The sequence below is a fragment of the Podarcis bocagei genome (assembly GCF_964188305.1).
Source record: "Podarcis bocagei genome assembly, chromosome: 4".
Taxonomy (NCBI): domain Eukaryota; kingdom Metazoa; phylum Chordata; class Lepidosauria; order Squamata; family Lacertidae; genus Podarcis; species Podarcis bocagei.
The window spans coordinates 57,509,554-57,521,618 of NC_138128.1; the positions used below are offsets into that span (position 1 = coordinate 57,509,554).

General features: G+C 38.9%; 1 protein-coding gene across 3 annotated transcripts in view; it reads left to right on the forward strand.

Annotated features, from left to right (window-relative positions):
- The first annotated feature begins 2,360 nt into the window (after window positions 1-2,360).
- The window catches only part of LOC308586356 (scavenger receptor cysteine-rich domain-containing protein DMBT1-like), a 40,829-nt gene continuing 31,124 nt past the window's right edge, over window positions 2,361-12,065 (forward strand). Inside the window, exons 1-11 of one of the 3 annotated variants that reach the window (XM_081192835.1) lie at window positions 2,361-2,452; window positions 3,384-3,413; window positions 4,058-4,087; window positions 4,244-4,264; window positions 4,381-4,410; window positions 7,241-7,552; window positions 8,472-8,780; window positions 9,110-9,139; window positions 9,296-9,316; window positions 9,433-9,462; window positions 11,586-11,612. In XM_081192835.1, coding sequence (XP_081048961.1) covers window positions 2,389-2,452; window positions 3,384-3,413; window positions 4,058-4,087; window positions 4,244-4,264; window positions 4,381-4,410; window positions 7,241-7,552; window positions 8,472-8,780; window positions 9,110-9,139; window positions 9,296-9,316; window positions 9,433-9,462; window positions 11,586-11,612 — 904 coding nt within the window. In that variant the 5' untranslated portion in view covers window positions 2,361-2,388. Of the gene's footprint in view, window positions 2,453-3,383; window positions 3,414-4,057; window positions 4,088-4,243; window positions 4,265-4,380; window positions 4,411-6,623; window positions 6,703-7,240; window positions 7,553-8,471; window positions 8,781-9,109; window positions 9,140-9,295; window positions 9,317-9,432; window positions 9,463-11,585; window positions 11,613-12,065 lie in introns of those variants that run through there. The other 2 variants (XM_081192836.1, XM_081192837.1) reach the window with 2 other exon arrangements.

Below are 12,065 nucleotides of genomic sequence, written 5' to 3' on the forward strand. Positions count from 1 at the left end.
GAGGATTGTGGACAGGATAGGAATGTGGAATATGTGGTCTCAGTGTTGCTGAAAGTCTGGATATTTCTCTTCAGCAAATTCACAGTAAGAGAATGGGAATTAACAGAAAAATGAGAATTATATTAAGCCTTCTGTAATACCTTTAATATTTTTGTAAAGATTTTTCAATCTTTCTACACTAGAACTGGCACAAAGTATTCATGATGTAAATTTGCATATATAAAATAAACATTAGTTTTTCCTGCTGAACACACATGTGAATTTCATTTGAACAACTAATGTTATTCCAAGGTCAACCCCCTAAAAATTTCTTTCAAGTTCCAGGAATTCATACATTCTCTGCTATGAATTTGGCAATAACAGAAGCAAACCTGCACATCCTTTCTCTTCCACTTACCTTGTATTCTTCGATACATATATTCTACTAACTCATTCTGTCAACGCAGGGATTACAGCTAGCTTTCTCCCTTTTTTTATTCCTGCATGCACTCGGAGCTTTCCCCTAATCTGTGTCAGACGTTGGGGAATCCCTGAAATAGATTAAGGGGGCACATGGAGGAGAATGGAGGGAAAGTCCAATTGCCTTAGCAGTAATCCTTGTGCTGATCAGACCCTGATCTATTGCTGCATTGGATACAACTCATACATATTCATTCATGGCAAGAGAGCAGCACATAGGCCACCTTGTTTTCTTAATTAGTTGATGATTCCATACATTCTGAAGTGTAACCCAATTTCATTGTATTCACTGGACCTTCTGTTGTACTGTTTTCAATCCCTCCTCCAACCATGTGGGTGGGTGGGGGTGTCTGTGTCTCTGTGTGTGTTGGTATGTGGGTGTATACCTGCAACTCAGGCTAACATTTCATGCATCTGATGAACTGGACCAAAGTCCTAGAGGTTTGTACCATAATAAATTTGGACTATAAGCTGCCAAAAGGTTCTTTGTTGGGTTTGCTGCAACACTGTAATTGAACTATATAGTGAAGCGCCTCCACCCTTAATCATCCAGATGCTGTCGTGTATATAATAACTGTATATTTTAAATTGGAGTATAAGGTAAAGGTAAAGGGACCTCTGACTTAAGTCCAGTTGTGAACGACTCTGGGGTTGCGACGCTCATCTCGCTTTACTGGTCGAGGGAGCCGACGTTTGTCAGTTTTTCCGGGTCATGTGGCCAGCATAACTAAGCCACTTCTGGCGAACTAGAGCAGCGCACGGAAACACTGTTAACCTTCCCTATTTATCTACTTGCATTTTCGCGTGCTTTCGAACTGCTAGATTGGCAGGAGCTGGCACAGAGCAACGGGAGCTCACCCCGTCACGGGGATTCAAACCGCCGACCTTCTGATCAGCAAACCCTAGGTTCTGTGGTTTAGACCACAGCGCCACTTGCGTCCAAACCGGAGTATACCTAACAGCAAATTAAACTCTCCATCTACTGTTATCAAATAATAATAATAATAATAATAATAATAATAATAATAATAATAATAATAATAATTTATTTATACCCCGCCCTTCCCTGTTCAAAAACCGGGCTGAAGGTGGCTAACAACAAATTTAAAACACTTAATTGTAAAAGCAGCATAAAATACAGTATAAAAACATGAATAACAATAAAATTCAAAAATCAAAAATCAACTTAGGGGAAATAAGTACAGTGGTACCTCAGCTTAAGTATTTAATTTGTTCCGGAGGTCTGTTCTTAACCTGAAACTGTTCTTAACCTGAAGCACCACTTTAGCTAATGGGGCCTCCTGCTGCCGCCGCGCTGCCAGAGCCCAATTTCTGTTCTTATCCTGAAGCAAAGTTCTTAACCTTTCTGGGTTAAGTGTGTAACCTGAAGCGTATGTAACCCGAGGTAACACTGTATTAGATAATCCCCAGGGCTAGTTGACTGAATTGGTCCTACTTGGGCCAGCAAGAGAATTAGCTGTGGGGTCTCAGAGCGAGTAATCTTCATAAAAGGAGAGGGGGAGGGAAGAGAAGGGAAATAAAAGATCAGGCTGAATTCAAATTAAAGGCCAGGTGGAATAGCTCTGTCTTACAGGCCTGATGGAAGGAGGTTAAATCCTAACAAAGAGATATGGAATAATAAATAATAATGTATGAACAGTAGGTTCTGCAATATTAGGTCCAATTGCATTGTGACATACAAGAACTTTCACCACATCAAAGGCCTTTTTTCATATCTCATGCCAAAGTCAATAATTTAGCTAATATTTGCATTGCATATGAATTGACAGAAGTGGTATCTTTTTGTTAAAACACTGACTGTCCTGCTATAACGAGATAAAGTATAAAATTCCATAGCACACCCTTTCACTTCTTAATCCTATATATACTGGTGCATGTTTAATCAACATAAAAGGCAATCTGGCAAAAATGAGTTCCTTCCTGATCTTTACTTGGCTGTTCCTGTTTAATGAAATATGTTTAAGTGCATCAGGTAATATGGCTAAAATTCTAAACATTCTTGCTCTTTCTTGTTCCCCTTCTCTGCGCTGACCTTACAAATTGCTAGTTGATTATGGGAAGAATTTGTTGCAAAGGAACACATGAAGCTGACTTGAGTATTTATGACTCCTTCAAAACACATGATATTCTCAACAGAGGCATTGTCAGGGTCATCCTAAATTGGGCAAAATCCTGCCTGCTTCTGATATGATAATATCTTGATTATGTGCAGGTATGAGCAGAAGATACTTGGGAGAGTATCGATGTGGACATATTTCTGATGATGAGGGACTATTAGACATAATGACAGGGGGCACAGTCCCATACATGTCTACTATGACAAATAATGTATCACTTCCACATAAGGGTATATGTGAGGACAGTTGTATATATAAGAGCTCCTTTGAGCACACCATTGGGGATTTTGTTTTTTCAAATGCAGTATATTTTTTTGGCGGGGGGGATTTAATCCAGCTCACATTTAAAGTTGAACCTACTCAATTTGTCCTTATGTACTTCAATCCACATTGTTGGGGGTTTTTTGTGTAATATTGAACAAATTTTGTGTTTGGCATATTGTTGATTTTTGTCATTTTTTAATTTACTGCCATGCTGTGTTTCGTATATTTTTTGATGTTTTGAATGCTTGCTGTAACTTGTTTTAGGCACAGCTCATTATGGAGAAGCGGCATATAAACTCAAGCTTGTAAACTCAGTCAAGCAATATTCTAGGGCCAATTGTGCAAGGAAAATGCATATATTAGTGAAAGAGAATAAACATTAAAATGAGATGAATTTTCATGATTTTTTTTAAAAAGAATAATAATTGCAAAATGGTATGGAAATTCACTGCTACAAAAGCTAGGATTTTCAGTATTGTTGCTCTTAATTTTTGTTATTCCTGTATTCTTATCTTTTCATAGTATTAACCACAGAATTCCCGCAAACTACCGGTAAGGAAAATATGCTACTTATTTAAAATTCTGCTACATAATACATACTATGTATTAGATGACTTAGTATTAAAACAAAATTCACTGCTACAAAAGCTGGAATTTACAATGGCAGATGAAGGTGATGGACTACATGGAACTGGCGGAAATGACTGGCAGAATCCGAGACCAGGGAGAAGAGTCGGTGGAAGAAGATTGGAAGAAATTTAAATACTATCTACAGAAATATTGTAAAATTAATGAATGTTAGAATGATGTTGGATAGAAATTAAGTGGTTTTCAGCTGTAATACTATAAGGGAATATGAAAAATGGATTATTAATAGGCAAAAATTTAATGTTGTAATATTTTAAGATTAATGATTAGGATAAATAAAGAGGGTAAGGGTTTGCTGAACCAACAAACTGAACTGGAATACAAAAAAGGGAGGCGTGAGGAGGTCCGGGAAATAAGCTAATGAAGAATAAGTAATGGAAAGAATGAGTTGTTTTTAACCATTTTTATTTTGTTTTTTATTTTTATTTTTACTTTGTAATACTTTGAAAATTTTAATAAATATCTTATAAAAACAAAAAACAAAAGCTGGGATTTACAGTAATGTTGCTCTTAACTCTTGTTTTTCCTATATTCCTATCTTTTCATAGTATTAACCACAGGATTCCCGCAAACTACTGGTAAGGAAAATCTGCTACTTCTTTAAAAATCTGCTACATAATACATACTATGTATTAGATGACTTAGTATTAAAACAAAATTCATTGCTACAAAAGCTGGGGTTTTCAGTAATGTTGCTCTTAATTCTTGTTTTTCCTATCTTTTGCAATAAACAGCCCCAGAAGTGCAAACAAGTGGTAAGGAAAATCTGCTACATATTTAAAAGCATCACTTCAAAACACCATTTTTATTTTAGTAACATTTTAATTTACTTCACAATTTCTCTTACTCTGTTATTTTGTTCCCCTTCAAGAACTAACTTCAGAAGAGCCTACTCCAGCTGGTAAGGGGGCTTCTAATATTCCTCATAATAAAGTGCTAAATCCTAATCCTGAGTATGTACATGCAAATATCAAAGAATAGGTTTCTCCTGGAGAGCATCTGAAAATGAGAAACCTGGAAATTAGGTGGTGTGTATGTTTTAAAGAACATGATCTGTTTGTGGCACTCAAAGTCACACTGCTTTATAGGCTATGCGCTGTACAGTTTTGATTAGCATTGATACCTCTGCATTGGTTAGTGCAGAGTTCTTTTCTGACCTATATAAACAGGTTAAGTGTTCAAATTTGTAAAACAATTGAGGCACTTTGCTGGCATTAATTTGAAGCAGTTAACATGCTGAGGAAATTTTCCAGTTACTGTTAACATCCACAGTTCAATAAATGTCAAACCAACAGAGGTATAATCCTTGCTATAAACATTTATAAACACACTCTGGAAGAAGACTTGAGAGACAAGAGTAATGCTGAAAAGGTCATATTTATTCAAAATCTGCCAAACAATAACCAAATTATGTAACTGTGGGCAGATGGGTTATAATAATTGTGTATAAGGAAAGCATTACTCCACTCCACAGGGGCATGCAAACAACTGCATTCTGTGACTCTCTGGCCAGGAATTGGAATAAAATTCTTCCTCCTTGCTATGTGAGTCTTGGCAATGACTACTCAACATGCATACCTGGGGCCCACGGTCCAGTATTCACCAAGATTCACAGGCCAGGCCTAAAGGGCAGCCCAAGGGACTCTTGAAGTTGAAAGCTGCTGAGGAGACTCAAAATGCCCCTTCTCCCCATAATGCCTCAGAGTGCCTGCCAGTGGTGTTTTAAAATTCCCTTACCTGCCCACACTAAATTCCAAACAGACCAAATAAGTACATACATTAGCAGCAGATCAAATAACCCTACAGGGTGGGTGAAAAAGGAGAGTTTCAATGAGAAATCAGGGACTTACCCCCAAAATTATATTTAGCTCCCAGAAAGAGAGACTAGCAAAAAACACAACCCCACCCACACTGTAGATGGAGGGAGGGTGAGCACTGCAAAAGAGAAGAAGGAAGTGGAGGGGATGGCACAGGCTTAAATAGCAGCTTGATTATTCTGCTCCTATTGGGAACTCCTGCCTATATGATCCCCTAAATCTCATGTCTATGGGAGAGACCAATGTGTGTTTTCTTCTGAGAAGGAATGTGTGGCAAATTCATCCCCACTAAACAGCAAGGGGTGGCAATCTTTGACAAGCAAAGTTCACAGCACAAATACAAAAAGATACGATAGTGTATTCCTTTGCCTTTCTTTCTGGTAACAAGAGTTCAAATCCCACAACATAGCTCTATGACTATAAACATAGTATCACATGAAATCAGACAGGATGAAAATTTGTTCCAAAGTTATTTATTTATTTATTAAATTTCTATATTGCCCTTCATCCGAGGTACACATGGAGGATTACGATATAAACCCACAAAAATACATAACATAGTAACAAACAACACAATACCTCCACACACACACACACACACACACACACACACACACACACACACAGTTTTAAAGGCCATAGATTATTTAATTAGCCAAGGCCTGGGGAAAGAAGAATGTTTTGCCTGGCGTCTAAAGATAGGTAATGAAGGTGCTAGGCAAGCATTCCTGGGGAGAGAATTTGACAAATGGGGAGCCATCACAGAAAAAGTCTGTTCTCATGTTGCCACTCTCCAGACCTCTTGTGGAGGAGGCACATGAAGAAGGGCCTTAGATGATGATCACAGACAAAAGTAAATGGATCTGGATAATTGTAATGGTAGGTACTGAAATAGTAGGTCCAGTTGCATTGTGCTGTACAAGAACTTCCATCACAACCTATCAAAGGCCTTTTTCATGTCTCATGCCAGGGTAAATGAAGGATCACAGCAGCGTTTAATGACAACAATACTCTCTGCCAATATGTGCATTGCATTTGAATTGGTGCAAGTGATTATTATCTTTTCATTACAAGAATTGAACCATACTCCATGTCTTGGTACCAGGAAATGGATTTTTAAAAAATTTGAATAACAAAGTGTAGCATTACTATAAGCAATGCCTTGACAGCATAAATACCATTAGACAGTAGCCCTCTGTCCAACTATAATGAGATAAACTAAAAATGTCAAATTGCATGGCACGCCCTTTCAATTTTCATTCCTATATATTCTGGTGCATGCTTAATCACCTTAGAAGGCAATCTGGCAAAAATGAGTTCCTTCCTGATCTTTACTTGGCTGTTCCTGTTTAATGAAATATGTCTAAGTGCATCAGGTAATATGGCTTAAATTCTAAACATTCTTGCTCTTTCTTGTTCCCCTTCTCTATGCTGACCTTACAAGTTGCTAGTTAATGATGGAAGAATTTGTTGCAAAGGAACACATGAAGCTGACTTGAGTATTTAAGACTCCATCAAATCATACAAGCTATTCTCAATATAGATGTTGTTAGTTTCATCTTACCTGCTTTTGAAAATTCTAATATATTGATGACGTGCAGGTATGAGCAGACTGGTGGGTGCCTCCCTCTTACTTTTTCTCATCCCAAGTGTGGCATTTTTGCCTATTACGATACAGCAGGTAACCTTGAAAGTCATACATTTCTTTTCCTTACAGCCAAATATCTTTGCTTTTGATGGACTAGAATCTCAAAATCTTTGGGATTAAAATATAGGGGCCTAATGCAGTCAAATCTGTTTTATGGAACGAAATTTCCATGCAGTAGTACTGAGTGCTCATTGTGTTGACCAGTTTTCCAATATAGTGTTTCATTGTCTTGTTTATATAATATTTATTTTTTGCATATTCCAAAGAACGTTCCTTGCGATTAGTTAATGGAAGAAACAGATGTGAAGGTCGCCTTGAAGTATATCATAATGGCAACTGGGGAACAGTCTGTGATGATATTTGGAACCTGAATCATGCACGTGTGGTCTGCAGGGAGCTTGGATGTGGACCAGCTCTGTCAGCACCAGGAAGTGCCCGTTTTGGTCCAGGCTCAGGCAACATCCTCCTGGACGATGTACAGTGCACAGGAAGCGAATCTTCCCTGCTTCAGTGTTCTCACAGAGGTTGGGGGACACACAACTGTGGTCATTCTGAAGATGCCAGTGTCATTTGCTCAGGTATTACTTAATAACTCTAGCTGTCCTTATGAAAGGAATTCAGTTTCGGAATCTGTCTGGATTTCTGTAAGGAAATGGGTGTTGCAAAACAAAAAAACCCCATCAAAATAGTACCTTTGAATTATTTAAAGCAATCCAAAATGCAAAAATAGTCCTTAGTCTGCTGCATTGGTAAAATTCTCCCCATTCCAAGACATTTAATGCAATAGAAAAGCTCTTGGTAGCTGCCTTCACAAAGTCCAAAAAGTTATCGCACCCTGTCTTCTGCCTGGCCCTGGAATCTTCTGTGAATTGCGCTGGTCAAAGGGAGTTGAAACCCTCTGGGGTTCCAGTGGCACACTGCTGGCAGCACTAAGTGATTTTTTAAAGAGTGTGTATGCTCTGTTTGTTGCTTTAACTTCCCACAAAGTTTCAGTGAGAACCAAGGCTTCTTGCACTCAAGTTCCAGGAATCAAAAAGCCTCTGCTCAGTTGGTCAGTAGAAGGAGTGGGAAACGGAGAATTGCAGGTGTAGGATATTACCAAGCTACGTCCCTCAACTTTCCTGGCTTTCCTGATAAATTCGGGGGGGGGGGGAAGTATTTAAAGCAGGGGTGGCTAAAATATAGCCTTCTAGGTGTTGTTAAACTACAGTTCCCATCATCCCTGGCTACTGACCATGCTGGCTGGGGCTCATAGGGGTTGGAGTCCAACAGTGTCGAGAGCCGCCAGTAAGTCATCTCTAATTCAAAGCAACTATCCCCAGTGCCATCTAATAGAACAATGTACAATATGCACTGTTAATGTCAACTGAGTCTTTATTTTATTTCACTGTGCAATTGGGTTGATCTTAATGGTGGGAAAAGGAAAAAATCAACATATTTTTGACTTGTTTGACAATAAGAAATACCTTTTTAAATATTTGAATATTTCCAATTTAGCTGCCTTGAGATTAGTTAATGGAGGCAACAGATGTGAAGGTCGCCTTGAGGTATATCATAATGGCAACTGGGGAACAGTCTGTGATGACATTTGGAATCTCAATCATGCACACGTCGTCTGCAGAGAGCTTGGATGTGGACCAGCTCAGTCAGCACCAGGAAATGCCCATTTTGGTCCAGGCTCAGGCAACATCCTCCTGGATAATGTGCAGTGCACAGGAAGCGAATCTTCCCTGCTTCAGTGTTCTCACAGAGGTTGGGGAACACATGACTGTGGTCATCATGAAGATGCCAGTGTCATTTGCTCAGGTACTCCTAGGCTGGAATAATATAGCTCAATAATACAATCAAGGGAATAGGGTGGGTCCTGAGAATACAAATCTCAGTCTGTGATTATAGCCACCTTGTAACGTGAAGTCAGTTGCGGGGGGTGCCTGCTTTGGCCTCTGCTTGTCTTCAGAGAGCCATGTTCACTGTGGGAAGGCCATGGCTGAGTGGCTCGGCACATGTTTGCATGCAAAGGTCCCAAATTTGGTGCACAACACCTCCAGGTGGTGCTGGGAGAGATTACAAAAGCTGGGATTTTCAGTAATGTTGCTCTTAACTCTTGATTTTCCTATATTCCTATCTTTTCATAGTATTAACCACAGAATTCCCGCAAACTACCGGTAAGGAAAATCTGCTACTTCTTTAAAAATCTGCTACATAATACATACTATGTATTAGATGTCTTAGTATTAAAACAAAATTCATTGCTACAAAAGCTGGGGTTTTCAGTAATGTTGCTCTTAATTCTTGTTTTTCCTATCTTTTGCAATAAACAGCCCCAGAAGTGCAAACAAGTGGTAAGGAAAATCTGCTACATATTTAAAAGCATCACTTCAGAACACCATTTTTATTTTAGTGACATTTTAATTTACTTCGCAATTTCTCTTACTCTGTTATTTTGTTCCCCTTCAAGAACTAACTTCAGAAGAGCCTACTCCAGCTGGTAAGGGGGCTTCTAATCTTCTTCATAATAAAGTGCTAAATCCTAGTCCTGAGTATGTACATGCAAATATCAAAGAGTAGGTTTCTCCTGGAGAGCATCTGAAAAGGTGGTGTGTATGTTTTAAAGAACATGATCTGTTTGTGGCAGTCATTGACTGCCTCCATCAGGAGAATTATGCACAAATCTCCAGAGATTTCCTTGACTTCCATTTTATTTTTATCCCATTGTTTATAACTCTGTTCCTCAAGTCTTTTCTTGAGGCTAGAATGGTTGCTTGTTGGTAGACAAGGAGATAATTATGGCTATAATCTTTACCTTGATAGCTTTACATGAAAGATATTGACTGGCAGTTGAATCATTCAAAGGTGTTTTTCCAGAGTACGACCGAATTAAAATTAGAATGAACAATTTTTGCTGGTTGGCAATTGGGGGGAGGGAAAGGTACAAAAGGAGAATTCCTTGGATGCCAATATCCAAGTTTGGGGCAAGTAGCCTTTTGTGAGAGAACCCCCCAAAAATTCAAATCACAAAATATGCAGCAAAATGAAGTATGTAAGTATAGACTGTTAGAACTTTAAAATATGTTTTCCCAAGTGAATTCCAAAATAGTCCCCTCTTCCCGCAGCATCAGAAAGCATGTTAGTTATATGGGGCTGGTTATCTCACAATTCTGTCATGTTAAGTATTCTAGCCCCTTGACATGTGCACTTTGAACAGGAAGCCAACATTTCACTTTAATAATGGAAGCAGCATTTTCACTGCTGGTCCTTTCTTTGCGTCTCTTTTAACTGGGTTGTTAAGATATTTTTATTCTGCTGGGTTTCTGATGCATTTAAAGCATCCTACTTTATTTGCATTTTCACTTTGCAAGCAGCAGCGTTTAATGACAATACTGTCTGCCAATATGTGCATTGCATTTGAATTGGCGCAAGTGATTATTATCTTTTCATTACAAGAATTGAATAATACTCCGTGTCTTGGTACCAGGAAATGGATTTTTAAAAAATTAAAATAACAAAGTGTAGCATTACTATAAGCAATGCCTTGACAGCATAAATACCATTAGACAGTAGCCCTCTGTCCAACTATAATGAGATAAAGTAAAAATATCAAATTGCATGGCACGCCCTGTCAATTTTCATTCCTATATATTCTGGTGCATGCTTAATCAACTTAGAAGGCAATCTGGCAAAAATGAGTTCCTTCCTGATCTTTACTTGGCTGTTCCTGTTTAATGAAATATGTCTAAGTGCATCAGGTAATATGGCTTAAATTCTAAACATTCTTGCTCTTTCTTGTTCCCCTTCTCTATGCTGACCTTACAAGTTGCTAGTTAATGATGGGAAGAATTTGTTGCAAAGGAACACATGAAGCTGACTTGAGTATTTAAGACTCCATCAAAACATACAAGCTATACTCAATATAGGTGTTGTTAGTTTCATCCTAAATTTGGGAAAATCTTACCTGCTTTTGAAAATTCTAATATATTGATGATGTGCAGGTATGAGCAGAAGATACTGGGGAAAGTCAATGAGGAAAGGCGGAAAAGAACTCGAATGTGAAAATAAGTATGTACAGGATATTTCTGATGATGAGGGACTATTAGATATCATGGCTGGGGGCACAGTTCTGTACAGATTTACTATGGAGAATGATGTCTCAGTTCCAGATGAGAGTAGGAATCATACAGAAGCAAGCCTCCAACTGAATAATTAGACATTCAGTTGCAATTTTGTTGCCTCCTCTCTGTGTACACACAATTGAAAATAATGAATACCCAGTGAAGAGGGCTCTAGTGAGCACAGGTTTTAGCTGGAGGACATCGTGAGCATTAGATGTAAATGCTCACAAAGGTGTAAGAAGGTATCTACCTTCACTGTCTTTCCATTCTCCAAGTCTCAAAAGGCAAGGGAAGGCAAGGGGAGCAGGGATGGTGGCAAACAGTCCTTGCCTCAAGCTCCGGCAGGACCAGTACCAAACAGTGCACCTCACTCCTAATCTGCCTAGGCCAGAATTGGTTGGTATTTGTGGGGAAACAAGTCCTTCAGGGGTGTTTTATGTGTGCCAAAATAAAATACAGTACTAATATTTAGATTTGCTGATCAATGTTCCTATTTCTTTAGGACCAGCAACCACTGCAGAAACTACTGGTGAGTGCCTCCCTCTTACTTTTTCTCATCCCAAGTGTGACTTTTTTCACAAGCAAGATTGTCTGCTACGTGGAGCGCATGCGAGTTTCGGTGAAAAATGTTCCTAAGGTAGCTGAGCCATTGTATTGACAACCAGGAAAAATGAAAAAGACTCAGAGGGGTGAAAATTCCTTGTGGTGCCTGTTGCCGTTTCTAGGCTGTGGCTAGCCATTCCTGGTTTAAATGGAAGTAAATCAGATTGTCCACCCCACCCCACCCCAAATATGAATGGTTTGGCAAACTGTTGAATTCCTTGTGAACAGGTTTATCATTCTAAAAAGAGAACCTTTGTCTTTAAACCTATGCTGGGGGTGGGGCAAGGAGCTAAGCTGGATTCATTGGGCTTGTGGGTCCTTATTCCTGATGGCAGCTCTCTGCTTGTGGTGCATGGATCATTTGATAACCAGATTTGGA